This window comes from Fusarium vanettenii (genome assembly GCF_000151355.1).
Source record: "Fusarium vanettenii 77-13-4 chromosome 7 genomic scaffold NECHAsca_9_chr7_10_0, whole genome shotgun sequence".
NCBI classification, from domain to species: Eukaryota; Fungi; Ascomycota; class Sordariomycetes; order Hypocreales; family Nectriaceae; genus Fusarium; species Fusarium vanettenii.
The window spans coordinates 627,209-646,190 of NW_003315875.1; the positions used below are offsets into that span (position 1 = coordinate 627,209).

Consider the following 18,982-nt stretch of genomic DNA (forward strand, 5'->3'; position numbering starts at 1 on the left):
CGACGGTCTCTCAATGGGTCTCGCATTGTTCCTCCTCCAAAAATAGAGGCAAAAAGATCCCCAACCCACCATTGACCTCCTTCATCTCTCCCCCCCTTTCACTCAGCACTCTCTCACACTTCACCCATCTCTCACCACCACGAACGGAATGGCGCCCGCATCACCCCCTAGCACGCCTTGCATCGTCGTTCCACTTTACATTTATCCGCTAAGTGGCGCCTGGGACTCCATCTTTGAGTCCGCCCGCGCCAACCCCCATGTGTCCTTCATCGTCATTGTCAACCCCTGCAACGGCCCTGGCCCTGACCCTTTCCCCGACTCGAGCTACGCGGCAAATCTGAGCCGCCTGGGCAAACTTGGCAACGTCGTCCCTCTGGGCTACGTGCATTGCAGCTACGGCGACCGCCCTGTGGCCGACGTCGAAAGAGACATCGGCATTTATCTCGGCTGGAACGAAAAGTTCAGGGTAGATGGCATCTTTTTCGACGAGGCTCCCTCATCGGCCGAGGGCATTCCTCTGATGGCGGGTCTGGCCCAGTTTACAAGGTCTCGCTGGGAGCACGACACTGGCCGGACCGGGCTGGTGGTGCTCAACCCTGGTGTGGTTGTCGATCCGGGCTACTACGAGTATGCCGACCACATCGTCGTCTTTGAGCAGTCTGAGCAGCACTGGAACGAATACTTCACGACTCAGGCCGTCGCTCAGATCCCCTCCCACCTGAGTGCCAAGGCCGTAGCCATGGTCCACTCATGCCTGGGCGATGCGGCGTCCTTGGCACGCCAAATCGGCGAATTGGGATTCGGCGGCCTGTACCTGACGGACCAGCTGGGTGGAGGTTACAACAGATGGCCCGACAGCTGGAGTCTCATCGTCGACGAGGTGGGCCGCTCGGGACAGCCCCAAGTCGGGTCCGGAGCTTCCGGAGAGGCCGCTCCAGCGTGAATGGATGGCGTGTAGGTTCCCCAGGGACTCGCAGGGAGGGCTAGAAAAACAGGGCAGGGCTGGCCAAGGTGCTAGAATCGTCGGTGACCAGGTTTTCGGGGAATATGGCTAGGTTGAGATGGGGAAAGCCGCAGAATCAGGTGGAGAGAATGGAAGACTCAAAGATGGATGGATGGCTCAAGATCGGTGGATTTAATTATTTTAGGTTATTCAATGCGCTGGCTCCATAGAGAGATCCATCAAAAATACGAATGAAACAAAGCCCGTCCGTCCGCCTGCCCGTCCATCCAAAACAGTCCGTCCGTTCCATCCAACCGCTTCCACCGGAGGGTTCGTGCACGCACGCTCTTAAGTGTCGCACGTTAAGCGTCCCCATCCCATCGCATCACATCAATCTAATCTCAAGAGTCCACGTCAGTCGTGTACTTCTTACCGTCGCAGTACTGGACCCAGCCGTTCAGATCCATGGTCTTGATCACGGTGCTGAAGCGCTCTGTCCCCGCCGCTTTGCCCTTCTGGGAGCATATTTCGCTTGAATCCTTGCTTGAAACCTTGTTCGGCGTCCCCTTGGGGTACTCGATGTGAAAGACGGGCTTGTCGTTCTCGACAAATTCGGCGAACGTTTCGCATTCGGCGTACTCGACGCATTGCTCGTTAACGGAGAAATGCACATCCGAGATGACGTCGGGGATGATGTCTCCAGCGTTCTTGAGGCCTGTCGACATGTTGAACGAGGCTGCCGTGTCTGCCAGGAACTTGACAAAGGAGACTGCATCGTCGGAGGTCAGGTCAAGGCCGTTCTCGTTTTGCTATACGCGGTCAGCCCTCGTTCTTCGTATTGCTTTGCTCTAAGCGACGACTCACGAATCCATCGACATTGTCTGGGTCAATAGCGTCGCATCCCTTCTCGGCCGCATACTCGATGCGCTTCTTGATGATGGTACGCACGGCTGGGCTGGACACGTTGAGCCAGCGCTCATCAGGCCATCCGTCGAGCTCGTCACCAAGATCGGTCTCGTTGAAGTCGTCCTTGTCGTCGCGCCAGTCCTCCCAAGAACCAGCGCTGAAGTAGCAGATGACCTTCTTGCCGGCCTTGTGGAGGGCGGAAAAGGTAGACTCGTCGTTGTCGTAGAGGTCAATATCGTAGATGTCGACGTCGGGAGTGACCTTGCCGTCGTCGCTGATCTCTATGGGCTTGATGAGGATGATCTGCCAGGCAGCGCCTACCTCTGGCTGCCAGATCGAGGTACGGTTGGTGTCGCCACCAGGAGTGTCGTTGTCAGAGCCAGAGTCGTCCTGGTCGTCGTCGCCAGAGCTGTCATCATCTCCGCCCTTGTTCTTGGACAGGCCGACACCCAAGCCGACGGCGAGAGGGATAACAATGATGAGGATGATGCCGACGATAGCGAGCTTCTTCCACAGAGGCCAAGACTTTTTGGTGTTGACCTTGTCGCCAGCTTCTTGGGCCGCGGAGGCCGCGGAAGACTTCATCGTGGGGCACTCGGAGGTGCTAAAATTGTGACAGGAACAGGAAAAAATGGTGAATGAATGACGAGAAGGGGACAAATTATTACACTATTAGGGAACAAACGAGTGTCGTAGAAGGCGATGATAACAATGAACAGTGAACAAGTAAGTAAGCGCTTGAAAAATGCAACCAAAAACGTCGAGCAATATGTCGTGACTTGGCCGCAGTTTTCGCCCTGGTTTGAACAAGGCTGAATGAGGCCTTTGCTAGAGGCAACCGCTGGCCCATCTCCCACGGCATGGACGGAGAAAAGGGCCCTCCAAGAATAACCTGGAATTGAAACATGTTTCTGATTGGCTACGGATCGAGCCAACGTATTTCCGGCCCGCAAAGGGTCATTTCCGTGCTCCATCCGAGGCGCCAATGCTAAAACGCATCTCACCCCTCCCCCTTGTCTAGAGAGAGTCAACCCCTGACCAACCCTGGACGCCTCCCTAGATCGATTGTCGAGGCTAGCCAAGGCACGGCAGTTGTCACATCCTACGCTACGCCCTCGACAACGTTCCACAGCATACGTACTACGACTCAAGCGTTACTGTGGCTGGGTGGACGGAATGGATGCCAGCAACGGTCGCCCGCCTGCAGTCCACACCACACGCAGCGCACGCACCTGAAACCCAAAAGAAAAAAATTTGCAAGAGCGCCTATTTCTTGGCGATGCCTGTCTTGTTCTCTCGAAGCGGTAATTCGCCTCGCTCTTACCTGCTATCATACATTGAATGCTTATGCGGTTCCCCCTGAACCGCCGACAACCACCCCGTCCTTCTCCACCCCAAGCCAGGCCGCGTCGTCTCTCGTCACAGAGGAATCAATAGTTCGACACGGGCTGGCTTAAGGACCATGCTCAAATCTCTCGCTCGCGAGGCTGCAGTGGTCAAGCGTGTGCGTGCGTCGATAGCCAGACCATGGCTGAAAGTCGCCATCCATGGAGGGAGGTCCAGTCCTGCAAATGCGTTGGCCACGGTACGGTTGGTGGTGTTTTGTCAGTCTACTTTGTACTTTTAAGATCCGCATTAAGACTTGAGATTCTGCTCTCTTGTTCTCATGCCCGTCCCTGTTCATCATTCACTCGTTCCCTTCTTGCCCCTTGGCATCACCCTCGTCACTCACTAGTCCTTTCTCTACTCTCTTTTTGTTTGATTTTTGTTCTTGTCTGGCATAATGCGTTTGTCCTACAGCCTTCTCGGCGCTATTGCGCTGGCTGGGACTCATGCCTCTCCCTGCATCCCCGGTGACTCTGTCACTGTGAGCATCTCTACCACGACCGTCACAGAGACTGTTGGTACCACCACCTCTGAGGCTGCCTCTTCCTCCGACAAATCCGATACTGCGTCTTCCTCAGTGTCAGGCTCTGTCTCGGATGTTTCAGTGTCTTTCACCAGGTCATCTACAGAGTCTGCTTCCACTGCAGATGATGACACCAAGTCCAAGACTGAGACTGCCACCTCTGCCACTAGCGGGTCTGACGCCAGTGTTACAACTGAGTCTGTCTCAACGGTGACATCCACTAAGGACTCTACTAAGTCTTCTACTGGATCAACTGGCTCTCAAGACACTGCTTCCACTGCCACCACGGCTACCTCTGATGACTCGAAGGAGTCGTCCACTGCCTCTACCAACTCTCATGACACCACCTTGACTTCCAAGTCTGGCGATGCCTCCACCACCACCTCCGATGCCTCCTCCCAGACCACCGATGTCTCCAAGACTTCGTCGGATATCTCTTCTCAGACTACGTCCGATGCTTCCAAGACCTCGTCTGATGCTTCCAAGACCACATCGGATGCCTCTTCGCAGACTACTAGTACTTCCGAGACTACCACTGGTACATCGTCCCAGACCACATCTGAGGCTTCCAAGACTACTTCTGCGACCGAGTCTACCTCCACGAGTGCCGCTGACTCTACTACCGAGTCGGCCACCACATCCAACTCGCTCTCTGCCCGCAGTGTCAGCGTTTCATCTTCCACAGAGACTACCTCCGCATCGTTGACAACTTCGTCTGCCTCTGCCACTTCGGCAGCCTCCTCCACCACGTCTGATTCCACCTCTTCCTCCACATCCAGCAGCCAGCTTCCCGTCGGCACTGTCGGCAGCACCATCCTCATCTTTGCCAAGGATGAGTATGCTGCTTCATCCGCTGGTTGGGGTTTCGATGGCTATGGCATCCCCTTTGAGAAGGTCCTTGTCCCTCAGAATGGATTTGAGCTGCCCACTCTCAACTCTTCCTCTAGCAAGGGTAACTATGGTGGCATCGTGGTTGTAGACTCTGTCTCCTACGAGTACTCTGATGGTTGGAGGAGTGCCATCTCGACCGAGCAGTGGGAGAAGATCTACGAGTACCAGATCAACTTCAAGGTTCGCCTGGTCCGCATCAACGAGTACCCTGGTCCCAACTTTGGAACTTCTGCCTCTGGTGCTGGATGCTGCGCTGAGGGTGTCGACCAGCTCATCAGCCTTACTGATACCAGTGATTTCCCTACGGCCAATCTCAAGACGTAAGTTCTTTTCCACCTGATTCAATGCCATGAACTCAACTGACGATTCTTCAGCGACGCTGGCCTCTCTACCAAGGGCATCTGGCATTACCCTGCCACCATCACCGATTCCAACACCAAGCAGATCGCCAAGTTTGGCCCTGGTGGTGATTATACTGAGGACACTGTCGCCGGTGTCATCAACACGTTTGAGGGTCGCGAGCAGTTTGTCTGGTTCATCGGTTGGGCTGCAGACTGGTCCCAGACCACCAACTTCCTCCAGCACGCTCACATCCACTGGATCACCCGCGGTGTCTTCCTCGGCAAGCGCAAGGTTCACTTGAGCACCCAGGTTGACGATGTTCAGCTCGCCACTGGCCTGTACTTGCCCGCTGGTGAGGAGTTCAAGATCCGCACTGATGATCTGGAGGGCCATGTCGCCTGGCAAATCAGCCTCAACTCCCGTCTCCCTGCTGGATCTGACTATTGGCTCGAGATGGCTCACAACGGCAACGGTGATATCATTGCTGCTGTTGAGCAGCCTACAGGTGATGACAACTGCGTCCCTGACTATGCCGTCGACTATGACTATCCTCCTGACACTCCTCTGGAGTGGACTAAGCCCCCAGGCACTGGCGAGGACAAGTGGTCCGACGAGTTTGTCTACGGAGAGTATCCCTGGTCCCAGACTTGCGCACAACTTGACGAATTTGCCTCGTGGTTCCTCAACACGGACAACCTGAACGCTTTTGCCCATCTCTCGCACACCTTTACTCATCTGGAGCTCAACAACGCCACCTACAAGGATGCTGCACGCGAGATTGACTTCAACCGCGCTTGGATGAGCCAGATGGGTATTGACAAGGCCCAGCGTTACTCTACCAACGGTCTTGTTCCCCCTGCCATCACTGGCCTGCACAACGCCGATGTCATCCAGGCGTGGCTGGATAACGAGATTCTCTACGTAGTCGGTGACAACACCCGAACCCCCCTGAAGAACCCGAACAGCAAGTTCTGGCCTCTCATCAGCTCCGTCGAGGGTAACGGCTATGATGGCCTGGTCATTGTTCCTCGCTTCGCTACCACCATCTACTACAACTGTGACACTGCCGAGTGCACGACTCAGGAGTGGATTGACACCTCTGGTGGCTCCGGTGACTTTACCAACCTGCTGGATAACGCCAGAACCGAGAACACTCGCTACCTGCTTGGTCTGCAGGCTGACCCCTACATGTTCCACCAGGCCAACATGCGCCAGGTCGACATGGAGACCATCACCATTGGTGACCAGACGGGCAAGATGTCTCTTATCATGTCTTGGGTCGAGACCATTACCCAGGAGCTGTACCGTCTCACCGACTGGCCCATTGTGTCTCTGAAGCACGACGACATTGCCCAGTACTTCCTTGACCGGAAGACTCTGGACGACTGCAAGCCCCAGCTGTCGTATGGCTTCTCTGATGACGGAAAGACCATTGAGAGTGTCACCGTCACCGCCGACGGCAACTCTTGCTCTGTCCCCGTCCCCGTCACTGTGCCTGGTGGCGCCTCTGCTTCTGGCGGCTCGTCTAGCTCTGACACTCTGGGCTCTGAGCCTACCATTGAGTGGGTGACTCTGAGCGGCTCGCCCGTCACACTTACTCTCAGCCAGCCTCTTACTGTCTAAGGGGAAAGCCACGATGGTTGGTGATGTGATGCATGTATGGACGAACAGGGATTCGGGAACAAGGACAAATTTTTATTCCAGGTTTAATAATCTCTCTTGTTAAATTCAATTCAGAGGCACCTAGTCCTAGAAAAGTCGTCAATTTACGCATTCGGTACATACATGTTAAACTTTTGGCTTTGTGAATGTTTGATTGAATGAGTCCCCCTTTTACAGACGAATTATTGCGCACTACGCCAAAAGACAGAATTTTCAGTACAGTTGCATCATAGAAACTTAACGCCGCCTAAATCCGTAGCCATGCAAAGTTATCACCAAAGGCTCTGCTAACCGTAATTCCGCGAATGTCTGTTGGTCCGTTGGCCCTGACGATGCCAAGACTGAGGGCTGAAAGCCACTAAAGGCTTCTCCATCAGGACCCAGGCTCCAGGATGGTCCACGCCTGTGCCAAGAGGCGCCGGTGCCCTGGACTCGCCTGTCTTTCAGCTCACATTGTCTCGCTTCCATGTTTCGTCTGCACACGCCTCTGTACCTTGGCATTCGTGGCACAAGCCTCCAGATGGCTTTTCTGAAGGATCAGGTCATGCAGTAGATCAGGCTGTGGCATCTGCACATTCTCAAGCCTCAAACCACTCGCTTGGCCTGAGCGTAAACTATTGATTCCTGCAGCATGTCGCAACTAAACAACCGACGTCAGGCGTCGCTTACAAGTCTCTTCATTTACTAGGAATCAGTCACGTCAGATGCAACACCCCAGGCTCACAGTCAGGCTTGCATTTTTTTCTTCTGCCTGAGCTAAAACCCCTTTGTAATTCAGCTCACCACGGTTGCCGATCAATTACTGTAAGTGGATTTAGTCACCGCTCGAGTAAGCGAGTCGCGGAACCCGGCCGGACGGACTTTACCACGGACTTTGCTCAATTTCCTTACCCTAGAGAGCCTCGAAGAGGTCCTTGTTTTCTCAACATGTGGTCAAGAAGCGTAGTTTGAGGAGTAAATGCTATAGACCGCCCTATGATAGGGCTGTAGGACTGTATGTTCCTACCTAGTGTGCAAGGTTAATCATATAACACTGCGTTGCATTAATCCTCTATGTCTTCGGATTCTAGTCATCTTTCAAGTTGTTGACCGTAGAAGCAAGAGATGAGGGATATATTTCAGTTTGCCTAAACTTAAGCGCCCCTAAGCATTCACATTCTAGCAAGAGGAACAGGGACTCAATCACGGTTGTTTTTTTATCCAAAGAGGCTCCCATGGCCGTTCGAGTGAGTATCCCTTCGCATTCCGTAGAATCTATTATGTCTCTCTATTTCACACTGCTTCACCTCGGATTTTGCTTGGTTCGAGGTGCGATCTGAAGGCGTGATAGACAGGATTTGGAACTTTGCTCGTTTTTCGACACAACTGGCTGAGTAGCCATCGCAAAAATGGCATAGTCTCGTCTCGATTGTGGCCGTGGTAGCAGTAGAAATAGACGCACTCTACCTTGCTACTAGAACTTTGCTCACATCGCTTCAAAATGTGCCGGAAAAGATGCGCTGTTAGGACGGTGTTGCCGGCGTCGGGGATTCCATGCATCCAAATAACACGACTTTTTCGGTCAATCCAATCGTTCCAGGGCTGAGAACGAAAGACCCAGTCTCCCGTTCCATCGACGTACAAGTCAACGGCCGCGTTGTGGTTCGGAGAAGGGTTCACGATTTCCAACCAATCGCAAACTTCCCGTTTCTGTGCATCTTTGAAATGTCAGCTCTGTACATCAGGATTTTGAAACGGTTCGAGTACATGTTAATGTCTGGTTCGCAATGTCCACAGCGTTCTGTACCGTTCCCAACTCGTACCTGATTAGAAGGTTAGCGAATACGGTGGTGATCTTGAGGCTCAGCTTACAGTATCTGACCAGTGAGCGTCATGTTGATGGTGGCTTTGTGGCTGTTGAGCTCATCGAGCAGCTTGCGAGCCTTCTCACATTTCAACGGCCAGGCCAACGTGGTCCAGGTCGATTCTAGTTTTTTCTTCTTTGACTTTCTCGCCCCAGAGTGCGCGTTTGCCAGTGGCAACAACTTACTCAACTCACCGATCGCTTCATTGCAACCGGCGATCGGTCCGTCCGGGCGTTTCAGTATCTGTAATGCTTCGGAATCTTCTGGGTCATGGGGATCAAGGAAGCTTAGGGTTTCAAAAACGGCTCTGATTGAAGACGTCTCAAGGTAGATCAATCGAAGATCCTTGGGGTAGTCTTGATACGCATCAATGTACCACTTGCACGCGCCAATCACGCGCTCACTGAGTTGAAGAACGGCAATGATGCTGGCGGTGACTTCCATCGTTCTTGCTGGATCCTCGAGAACGAACCTCTCGAAGTTGTAGAAAATGTGAGACGAAATTCGAGAAAACAAAAGGGAAAAAGGATGGACTTTCTGAAAGCCTGGTGCCTAACGAAATTCTGCCTTGTGGCTTGGGCACCTGGTTATCTGAAAAGTGCAAATCATGCAGCCAACGAGAACCAGCCAAGCTTTGTAATTTCCATTCTGATGCTGGGAGGTGCATGCTTCATGACTTTTACATTAATTACTTAAAGCCGTCTCTTCTATATTCCACCAGTTTGCACCGCCAGTGAATCAGTCGACACACTGAGTGCCTTGCTACCGGAAGACTTCTTTACTATTGACTAGCCCAACCTGAAAGAGCAAGGGCAACACGTCACTAGAGATTTAACAGATTTGTGGTGGCCGGTTCAAGAGAACATGACACTAATGGACCACGTGTAGAATCGAAGTGATGTCAAGTATTTTAATTGGGCTGTTTTCCGTTGTGAGTGGCGCGGATGAGGGCAATCCCAACGGCAAAGAACAGCCAATATGTGAATACAAAGGTAGTAAAAATATGAAGAAGAAAGTGCCATAGGATCATCTTAAAGTGAAACCCCAAGAGTTCCCGCATCACTCATCCAAGATACCAACTGCTCATCCCCTCTAAGAGTACCAGGCGTTGATCTGGTACAGCTGGCCGTTGTACTCCCAAGTGCCGGACATCTTCTGCTCGGAATAGACACACTGGTTGATTATGTTCCTGCGACTATTAGTAACGGCTTGACAATCGATTGCTCCAAGACATACTCAGTGGCGTCCTAAAAGTGATATGTTAGCTTTGATCACTAGAGTTAAGGAAGAAGACGTACCCAGCAGTCCTTGAATCCCTTCTGGCTGCCAGTGTGCTTGCGGCTGAGGGAAACGTTGACAGTCACGGAAGCAAGACCCTTGATGGTCTTGGAAGAGCGAGTGGTGCAGTCCTTTTGGTACTCGCAATCCGTGTTGCCGCACATCTTGGCGCGAGCATCCCAATAGGCATCAGCCCACTTGGAGATGCCGCTCTGGGTGTTGCCGAAGCAGTCGGCGGCAAAGGCCGAAGCGACGACGAGGCTCAGGGCGGAAAGGTTGACGATCTGCATCTTGTATGTTGAGGCGTGCGAGGTGAGAGAGAACGAAGTGATGGCTGAAGAGTAAAGTGCAAGAGTATCTGGGATGCAATTCTGGGAGACAGGTCTCGCGGCCTTTTATATCCCGCCGACTCCATATAAATCTAAAGGCATATTGCCCTTCAAAGCCTAGCCAGAGGCAACGGAGTAGGCAAGGACCAAGCACAGTACCTCTAATTGGTCATGTAAGCCGTCAGCCAAATGCACTTCCCCAGGGGTCGTCGGCTGACGGACAGCGGAATATGACAAGAACCCGCCGTAGCTCTCAGCTATTGGGCAATTTTATTGGACGTTATATACGGACGTTTCATCACAACATTACACGTGCACGTCAGCATTTAGTTCCATTTCAACTGCCGTGTCAAGACCCTTTGTTCTCAGCTGTGAAAAATGAGACCGCTTTCGTCTATTGCAGCCGATATTCCTAAGCATTGACTACTCAATGGAGATGACAGGAATGCATGTCTGAGGGAATATGACCAGCCACTCAGCAGCCTCTCTGAAGGATCCAACTCCTTCATTGGTAGCGCATAGTTCCACGAGAACAAGATAACATAGGTTCTAGACCACCCCCTGGCCTACACCGCATATACATCAAACAGCAGACCCCAAATGCTGACGGGTCCTCGCAATCTGGGGCCAAGCTAGCCAATCTGGGCTGGATGATGGGAGTCACGATGGAAATCATTTTGGGCCGACCAACGTTGTGAGTCGATGCTGTTCCAGTGGCGCTGGACTCGGGTCGCCTTCTCACGTCTTTAGGCACTGCTTGGGAGAGGTGTCATGCCTATGGTTGTACGGGGAAGCCTGCAATGTAACCATCTTGCTAGCTTAGGTAGTACGGATTTTCAGCTTCTTTGAGCCAGTGACCACCAGCTATCCTCGTCCCTCCCATGCGAGCCGTTATGTCAAAGCAACATGGCCATGGCATGTTTCCTCCATAGCAAATACGAACATGTTAGCACCCCTCGAGACGAGAAACCCAGCCCTGTGAACGCAGGGGCACCTCGCAGATTGTTGAACTATATGTATGTAGCATGGGGTCGTGCAGGTGAATAAGTGAAGATAAGCGACAAATCGAATAACTAAGAAAACTTACCGCTAATTTTAAAAAAGTTCTTCTGCCCTTGCTCGAGCGTCATCTTCTTCGAACATATCATCCGAGATGCCTATGATGGCCAAGTTTGTTTTGACCAGAGACGCGTTGGGTGAGACGCGACTTCACGTGACCTCACTCACTTTCATGCATCATCTCGCTCGCAACCACGCTGCAAGTAGATTTTGTGAAGAGTTTGAGCTAAATAAAAACATTTATATATGTATAGCTTGGGAATAGTATCAGTTTGATCGTAAAGATGGCGAGGGCACGTTAAAAATTTTGCTTAAACTGAGAATCGGTGCAGGGTAAGTTGACACTTCCCACCCCCCAGAGACGCTTCCCACACGAGCTTCCCACCTGTGTGTCGGCATATTCTAGAAGTTAATTCCTAGTAAAGAGTTAGTCTTCCCTGTTTTTGTAAGGCAAATTGCGGTCAAAATATTATGTCGGCGATGTATCCCAAATTGTGATGGTTCAGATGAAGTCCGTTGGGTGGCTGAGATAAGATCCGGCTAATGGCTTATGCGGGTGGCTTATTGATCATGACAACTGTCACACAACCCAATAATATCCTCCAAGGCTAAGCATAACTTGTAATTTATTACTTCTGACCAAGCGGAGAATTCCCTCATTTACGAGATAACCCATACCGGAAAGGAAGCTGGTAAACACTGCCGAACCGTCATCCCGTCGGCATCGTGGTTAGCTTGCCGATGCCGTCACCCGCGTTCCGGCGTGCTCCACAAAGATGCCTCAGACTAACGGATAGTTCGGAGGTCAGTATCCGCTGTACCCGTGGATGTCAAACACCGAGATGCCTCAGGCAGACACGTTAGTGGCAGCGCGTCAAAGAGATCCAATGTCTCAGACCGCGCCAACAAACTTAGCACGAGACACGTCACAAAAGATCACCAATGCAACAATTGACAATGATGACCAGGAGCAGAAGTTTAGCCGCTTCACTGAGGCGAGCCACTGCAAATTCGCTGTCAGGCGCTGGATCGGCTCGTTACCAAAGAGGTTTCCATACTACACCATGGGCACAGACGGATGGAGTTTTTCCTGGTCTCACGGACACGAGGCTCCGCATCCCTTGGATTGAGGCCTTGCGAATTCAGCAGGGGCACAAAGATGCTCAGGCGCCAGAGAAGCCAAAGGAACGTGACCTTACTCCAAAGAAGATGAGTGATAGTTATCACCGCGTCGTGCTCCCATTGGGACAAGATCCTTGGCTATCCGACACTTACATCAATTCTTCTGGCCACATAAGGTAGACAACTTGAAATGCTGATGAATTTAACTAAACGTTATTCAGACTCGGCACATTGTTCATGGACTTGGATGCCCTCTCCGGCATCATTGTCTACAAGCATACCGGCCCTGGAGTCACGACAGTGACAGCCGCTTTGGATCGAATCACCATTGCACACCCTCTCACAGAAATCTGTGATCTCGAATACAGTGGTCAGGTTACATATGCTTCTGGGCGGAGCAGTGTGGAGATTACATGCAAGGTCGCCAAGGCTAGGGCTGAGGGTGAGCCAAGCAAGCCCGAGGACGTCCTGCTTACCTGCACATTCACCATGGTGGCGCTAGATCCCGAGACTAGGAAGCCTGTCAACCTGCCTAAACTTGAATACACTACGCCAGAAGAAGAGAAAATATTCAAGGCGGGAGAGGCAAAGTCGTTGTTGAAGAAGGAGGCTTTCAAGGCTTCACTCCTCCAGTCGGAGCCCAATGACCCTGAGTCAGCCCTGATTCATAACATCTGGCTCCGGCAACTCGCATATCACGACCCCAACAACCGCCTTCGTCAGCCGAAAAACGTCGTTGCCATGGCCAAGACCCAACTATCAACAGCGGCCATCATGCAACCTCAATACCGCAACCGACATCAGACCATGATCTTTGGTGGATTCCATCTGAAGCAGACCTTCGAGCTGGCTTTCTGCTGCGCCGCCAGTTTCGCTCATGCGCGACCAACCTTTATCAGTGCTGATCCTTGCACATTTCGCAACCCTGTCCCTGTTGGGAGCGTCTTGTACCTGACTGCTACGGTTGCATATACTGATCCTCCGCTGCTGGAAGAGGACGGTACGGAGCCTGAGCAACAAGACCCTGACAGGCCCATGACGCGAGTCCATGTCCGAGTCGACAGCAAGGTTAGGGATGTTGAGCACGGAGTTGCAAAGTCGACGGGTCAGTTCAACTATACCTTTTCTGTGCCCAAGGACCTCAAGGTTCTGCCACACACGTATGAAGAGTACATGATCTATATTGATGCTCGGAGACGAGTTATGGAGAGTGACCGTCATCGCAAGACAGAGTCGATTCCCCGGCTTGGCCAGGCGAGCAACGACACTCAAGACGTCAACCTGATGGGTTAGAAGTAGAGTGTCGGTTGGTAGAGTATTTGCATTTGCCGTTTTCTAGTTCATAGTCCTTCCAAGTACCCAGCAGAGAAGGATTAATAGACAAGGATCTCCCACCAATCTCTTCCTGAGTTGTCGCCACAGAAAATATTAGGCTTCAGTCGTCTCTTCTGGCTTCCTGGCCCAGACATAGCGCAAGTTCATGTACGAGTGAATCCGCTTGTCCCTCAGCGCCTTGCGCAAACCCATGAGGAAAACCTGGTATTCGTCCTTGGGCCAACCCATGACCTGATGCCATAAGATCATCGTATACCCTAGGAGACGTTAGAACTTATTTCACCTAGAAATTGCTACTCATATGTTTAATGATTCCTGACCTTCCATGTCATTCTCCATGGTCGACCGGAGAAACTGGCCCACTTGCTGAAGCTTGGGGTCTTTGGCCCAGCTACCGACAGGAACCTGAAGTTCACATTAGACATCTGCTGCAAACAAACAAAGTTGCTTGGATTGACCCCTCACCTTGAAGTTTTGCTGTTGGATCTCGACGAAACCCGCTGCTTCCAGTCCCGGTACCTGTAGGCCCTCATCCACGACACAAAAGGTACGCCCGAACTTGATGCCTCCCTCTCTCACTACCGTGTTCCATGTCTGCATGGCAGTATTATCATCAGCCGTCCCATCGTCGCTGTAAAATGGGGGATCGATCTCGCAGGACTGCACCCAGCCACCTGGCTTACAAGTGCGGTAGGCTTCAGCAAAGAGCGCGTTCCAGTCGGCAATGGCGCCAAAGAGGTAGCGCAGATGAACAAAGTCAAAGGTGTTTTCTGGCCAACTCCAGTTTCCGGTCGCGTCTTCGAGCTCAAACTTGATATTTGGGGGAACCCAGGTTGGTTGGATAGGTGACAAGTCAGTGCCGATGATCTCGGCGCCAGGAAACTCGTCAGCAAAATCACTGTCATGCGTTAGTGATTCATAGGCTAGGGTACATGTCCTTAGTTCTGGCTCTGACGCTTACATTGCCCAAATGCCTGTATCTCTAGATTAGCATATGCCACATGTATGTGATGGGCGAATCTCACCAGTTCCTGTGCCCACATCCAGAACTTTCTGCCTCATGTTAGGAGGCCCCCATCGTTTATACATGTCTGAGTCAACTTGCCTGCACATCTTTCTTCAGTGGCGCTAGGAACAGCTTATTGTCAAGGAGAAGGGTGAGATAGTGGTGTCTATGAGGCTCAGCTTGTGGCGATGTGTGGTTCAAACAAGTTGATTTACGTGATGTCCATAGATTCACTCTGCTGATCATCGTTTGGTGCAAAGTACTCCGTGTTGTACTTTTCGCTGTGAAAACTGCGACCCTGAATGGTCCGATAGTGAAGAATGCTCGATGTGATAGACGCAGTTGAACTCGAGCTTTGATGTGTCAATATTGAGAAGAAGAATATCGGACAGAGTCTACTTGCGCGTCATCACTTCCAAGAGCCGAGTCATTGTCATCATCTTGCTCTTCATCATCCTGCAGAAGAGAGGTCTGTTAAGCGACCGATTATGGATGCGGGACTTGTGCCAGTATTTACCCTGATAGCGACCGCTTCCCCGGGAGCAAGGTTCGTCCGGGGACTTTGGCTTCGAGACTTCTGACCTGTGGGTGAAGTGGACATTTTGAGAGATAGTTTCAGTTGGATGGGCAATGTAGCAAGTGGCTTCACGTCGAGAGCAAATGCGAGAGGAGGAAAAGACAGGCACAGTTCGACAAGGACGGATTATTATTAAATCAAATGGTCCGATTGACGCGCGGAGGCAACGGAAGCGGGCAGGTATGATATTGGCTGAAGATAAATTACCGCCGCATGAAGAGTGACTGTTGATCCTTGCTTGTGCAGTTACCCGACCCTGTCTTTGATGCGTGTTGGTTGACAACCTGCCGTTCCTGGGGTTCGTTGGTTGCAGCGATTGTTGAGGGTATCATTCTCCACCCAAAAAGGTTTACAGGGCCTTGACAAGGTTGTTTGGTTGCTTGTGAGTTGTGACAACTAATGCCTGCTCTTACGAAGAGACAAGGAGAGTCGCAAGTCCAGCCACAGCCATGGCGGCAAAACCACGAACAATGTTCAAAGAGGCACCGGAGGTCGCCTCAGGGGTGGGCGTGCCCTGGGTCTCGGTACCAGTGGCCTCAGCGCCGGACTCCTTGGCACTGGTTGCGTCGGAAGCAGACTTGGCGGTGTTGGAGGCGTCGTCGCCGGTGGTGGCTGCGGAGTGCGTAGCAGCAAGGAATTCCTGACCAGCAGTGATGGTGACGGTAGCGTAGGACAACATGGCGAAGTCGCTTGCACTCTTGTCTAGATCAGAGAAGGTCGCAGTGGGGGTTCCATCATCGTTGCCACCAAGGTTGGTGGTAGTGCACTCTTGAGCGATAGTCCGGCTCATCTTGCAGTGAATGGAAAACTCAAAGGGCTCATATGGGTCCGGCATGGTGAGGTAGTAGTCAAGGTAACCAGTAGAAGCGGCACCAGCCGGAAGAGTCTTGCTGCCCCAAGGGCCCACGGCGACAGTGTTGTTGAAGGTACCACACTCGCCATCTTCAATAATCTTTTCGTCACAGTTGAGAACGTAAGTGGTTGCCGTGGCTTCAGCACCGATGACCTCGGCGACGAAGGGTCCCTCGTAGAGAAGGGGGAGAGTGGTGGTGATGGCTGAAGACATGGTGGGCAGGTTGTATTATTAGATGGACACGGCCAAAGAGTGGATGGGGTGAAAACGCCGTGTGGCTTGATTAAAGAACGTGGAGAAAGAGAAAGAAGATGTTGGTTCTCACTCAATATGGAGAAGAGAAGCAAAGAGGCTAAAAGACCGAAAATGTCGGGATTAAAGAGGTAATAAAGGCGGGTTTCAGAAGGGGAAAAAAAAGGGGGCGGCGAGAACTCGGCCGCGATGGATGGCAAATTAGCGCTCGGTTATGGATCATGGAACCCTGCCCACACGTGATGCTGATTGGCGATGCTACGATATAATCTGGGGTCAAGAAAAGTTTGGTCGGAGTTAACACGGTCGTATTCATATTCAAGATGCCAAAGTCTAACGCTGTAAACTGCGTGAGGGTTTCTTAGTATGCAAGCCAAATAGAAGAGCCTAAGAGACAGCCACAGAAGACGTTAGATGACAATTATCACAACCGACGCTGTCACTTGACTGGCTCACCGTCTTTGCTTTAATTTTACCGTTAGCTGAAACTCTTCGGCGTTTACTACTTCGAGGCTAGACTGCTCTTGAGCATGACAGGAGGATTGCGGCTAACCAGACATGGCCTCTGCAATGACCAGGTATCCGCAACTTTCTTTGTTATTAATGGTTCCTAATGGTGACTAAGGTGCTAACCGTAATATATGTAATCACAGCTCTCCAGCCGAGGGGCAATGTCCGCAAGTTGCATCACGGGCGGAAGGCAAAAAGCAAGACAACCCACCAACCACGCTTCGTGATAGAGGCAAAAAGAACATACAACAGCAGGTATTCGCTGGTCGTCACCGACCCAACTACTAATCCACCCCTTACAGGCTTGACTATGGGAGAGCGGACGGGATCCCGTATTTTCCGGTAGGTATGGTCGTATGTAGGAGAGAGGTTCGTAGGAGCAGCTCAGAAAGGCCAGCTGGTGCCTGACAAAAGCGCTACCTGTCTCTCTCTTATTTAAAGAGGATGAGCTCATTTGTATTTAAGAAGCCGTATAGTAGTTCTATCATCGCCGCAAAGCAGGGGCTGGTCAAGCGCTGCTGACCAGTGTGGCTAACAGACCGACCGTCTGATAGACCGTCTGATAGACTATCTTTAAACCGCAGACCGACCGACCGGCAAATCTCATCAGACCGATAGACCAGAGCTGCCGGTCGGATTAAGTGGTCTAGGTTGGTCTAGGTTAGGGTAGTTTCTAGGGCTACTATTAGTCAGCTCTAGCTTACTTTTACTTTAAGTTATATAATACGACGCGTCTACGTAATACGACGCGTTTACCTCAGTGAATTTTCGTATTATACTAATCTATCTAAGCTATTATTAATTCATACTATATTATTATATCTTCTAGCAGAACTATAAGCCATATATTATTAATACCGTAGTCTCTTCTATCTCGCCTACCTCCTATCCTAGCTAATAATGGTTTTAAAGGCATGCCTGCCTTACGCGAGGCTATAACTAATAAGATAAATATATTACTATGCGAATTTAAAATTAATTAGGAGAATATCTAGCACGGTAGCAAACGACTTATAGGCGCTAAAAAGAGGCCCTATCATAGGCATATTATTAGCACTAAGATTAAAGAGTTATAGATATACCGACATAGCGCTAATTTAGAGCATCATAGGGTATATTACTAGCTTTATAGGATCTATTATATAAAGAAGAGCTATTTGATAGCTCTATATATCTCATTGGGGATATCTTATGCCGCGAGGTACCTACTCTATTAGCACTAAATCATAGAGGCAAGGGAGAGTAATCCCAGCTTAGTAACTCCGTTTATATTAGCGGCGATATCTAGCTCTTTATTATCCTATCTTTTATCGCGGTAAGCTAGCCTTGGCTTATAGCTTACTTTATATTTTAATGAAGGAATATAGAAAGCTCGCTTTATAAACTAGATTATAGTCAAAGATATTACCTTCTGATAGGTATCTAGTAAGCGCCTTTGATAGCTAATAGCAAATAGTAGGGAGCTTATAAGTTAGCTACTTCTAGAATATTATACTATAGTTTATTTATAGATCCGCTAAACCTTTAAATCCCGATGGCAAATTATTACTAATCTTATTAAGAACGTAATGAGCTTAATTTACCTAAGCTTTGACCTATAGACTACTTCTAATAGGTATAACTACGTTAGAATTATCGGCTACTTCGTTAATAGCAATAGCGAAAAGCATAATATCCTTCTTAGGCTACCGCGCCTAATTAATCTATACTCCGGTAAGAATATTGCCCCTTATGTAAAGGGGGTAATTAATTAATACGAAATAGGCTCCAAGCTTGGCTACTTTATGCTTAATAACGCTAAGAGTAACGATACCTACCTAGAGGCACTCGCGAGATAGTTCCTAATAGATATTAGCCGATGCCACTTATATTATATCGGCTATATTATTAACCTGGTTATCTGGGCCGTTATCTTCGGCTCAAATATTAATAAATTCGAGATAGAGCTTTATAGGGCTATGGATAAATTCAGTTTTAATATTTAGGCTAAGAAAGGGGCTATCGGCAGACTCCATAACCTCGCCACCTATATCCACCAGACAGACCAGAGACGATAGGCACTTCGGCATTTCTAGACCGAGCTCGCAAGGGATAATACTATATTTATATTAGAGATCATTATTAATAGCAAGACACGCTAGAATTTAATTTATAATATAATTAA

The 18,982-nt window shown here is 50.5% G+C and overlaps 8 protein-coding genes across 8 annotated transcripts; 3 read left to right on the top strand and 5 right to left on the bottom strand.

Annotated features, from left to right (window-relative positions):
* Positions 1-181: 181 nt before the first annotated feature.
* NECHADRAFT_7938 (uncharacterized protein) lies at positions 182-751 on the top strand (the record flags this gene model as incomplete). Its single annotated transcript, XM_003049102.1, has 1 exon — positions 182-751. A coding segment is annotated over one exon (570 nt), but the record flags the coding sequence as incomplete, so codon positions are not given.
* Positions 752-1,392: 641 nt separating this feature from the next.
* Positions 1,393-2,185, bottom strand: NECHADRAFT_28074 (uncharacterized protein; the record flags this gene model as incomplete). Its single annotated transcript, XM_003049359.1, has 2 exons — positions 1,393-1,752; positions 1,808-2,185. Coding segments are annotated over 2 exons (738 nt in total), but the record flags the coding sequence as incomplete, so codon positions are not given.
* Positions 2,186-4,565: 2,380 nt separating this feature from the next.
* NECHADRAFT_45195 (uncharacterized protein) lies at positions 4,566-6,614 on the top strand (the record flags this gene model as incomplete). Its single annotated transcript, XM_003049103.1, has 2 exons — positions 4,566-4,969; positions 5,024-6,614. Coding segments are annotated over 2 exons (1,995 nt in total), but the record flags the coding sequence as incomplete, so codon positions are not given.
* A 1,311-nt stretch (positions 6,615-7,925) lies between these two features.
* Positions 7,926-8,941, bottom strand: NECHADRAFT_82730 (uncharacterized protein; the record flags this gene model as incomplete). The annotated part of the gene is made up of 3 exons (XM_003049360.1): positions 7,926-8,350; positions 8,400-8,455; positions 8,505-8,941. The coding sequence occupies 3 exons, from the start codon at positions 8,939-8,941 to the stop codon at positions 7,926-7,928; spliced, it is 918 nt and encodes a 305-aa protein (XP_003049406.1).
* A 648-nt stretch (positions 8,942-9,589) lies between these two features.
* On the bottom strand, positions 9,590-10,065 carry NECHADRAFT_122703 (uncharacterized protein; the record flags this gene model as incomplete). Its single annotated transcript, XM_003049361.1, has 3 exons — positions 9,590-9,686; positions 9,734-9,744; positions 9,796-10,065. The coding sequence occupies 3 exons, from the start codon at positions 10,063-10,065 to the stop codon at positions 9,590-9,592; spliced, it is 378 nt and encodes a 125-aa protein (XP_003049407.1).
* Positions 10,066-12,123: 2,058 nt separating this feature from the next.
* On the top strand, positions 12,124-13,578 carry NECHADRAFT_45186 (uncharacterized protein; the record flags this gene model as incomplete). The annotated part of the gene is made up of 2 exons (XM_003049104.1): positions 12,124-12,461; positions 12,507-13,578. 2 exons carry the CDS (start codon positions 12,124-12,126, stop codon positions 13,576-13,578), a joined length of 1,410 nt encoding a protein of 469 aa, XP_003049150.1.
* A 135-nt stretch (positions 13,579-13,713) lies between these two features.
* Positions 13,714-14,963, bottom strand: NECHADRAFT_45201 (uncharacterized protein; the record flags this gene model as incomplete). The annotated part of the gene is made up of 5 exons (XM_003049362.1): positions 13,714-13,877; positions 13,941-14,025; positions 14,086-14,543; positions 14,722-14,792; positions 14,842-14,963. Coding segments are annotated over 5 exons (900 nt in total), but the record flags the coding sequence as incomplete, so codon positions are not given.
* Positions 14,964-15,573: 610 nt separating this feature from the next.
* NECHADRAFT_102748 (uncharacterized protein) lies at positions 15,574-16,373 on the bottom strand. The gene has a single exon (XM_003049363.1). It carries the CDS (start codon positions 16,267-16,269, stop codon positions 15,613-15,615), a length of 657 nt encoding a protein of 218 aa, XP_003049409.1. The 5' UTR covers positions 16,270-16,373; the 3' UTR covers positions 15,574-15,612.
* Between the last annotated feature and the right edge of the window lie 2,609 nt (positions 16,374-18,982).

Excerpts from the sequence above, each read along its gene's own strand:
- NECHADRAFT_102748 (XM_003049363.1), bottom strand. The coding sequence starts at position 16,269 with ATGTCTTCAGCCATCACCACCACTCTCCCCCTTCTCTACGAGGGACCC.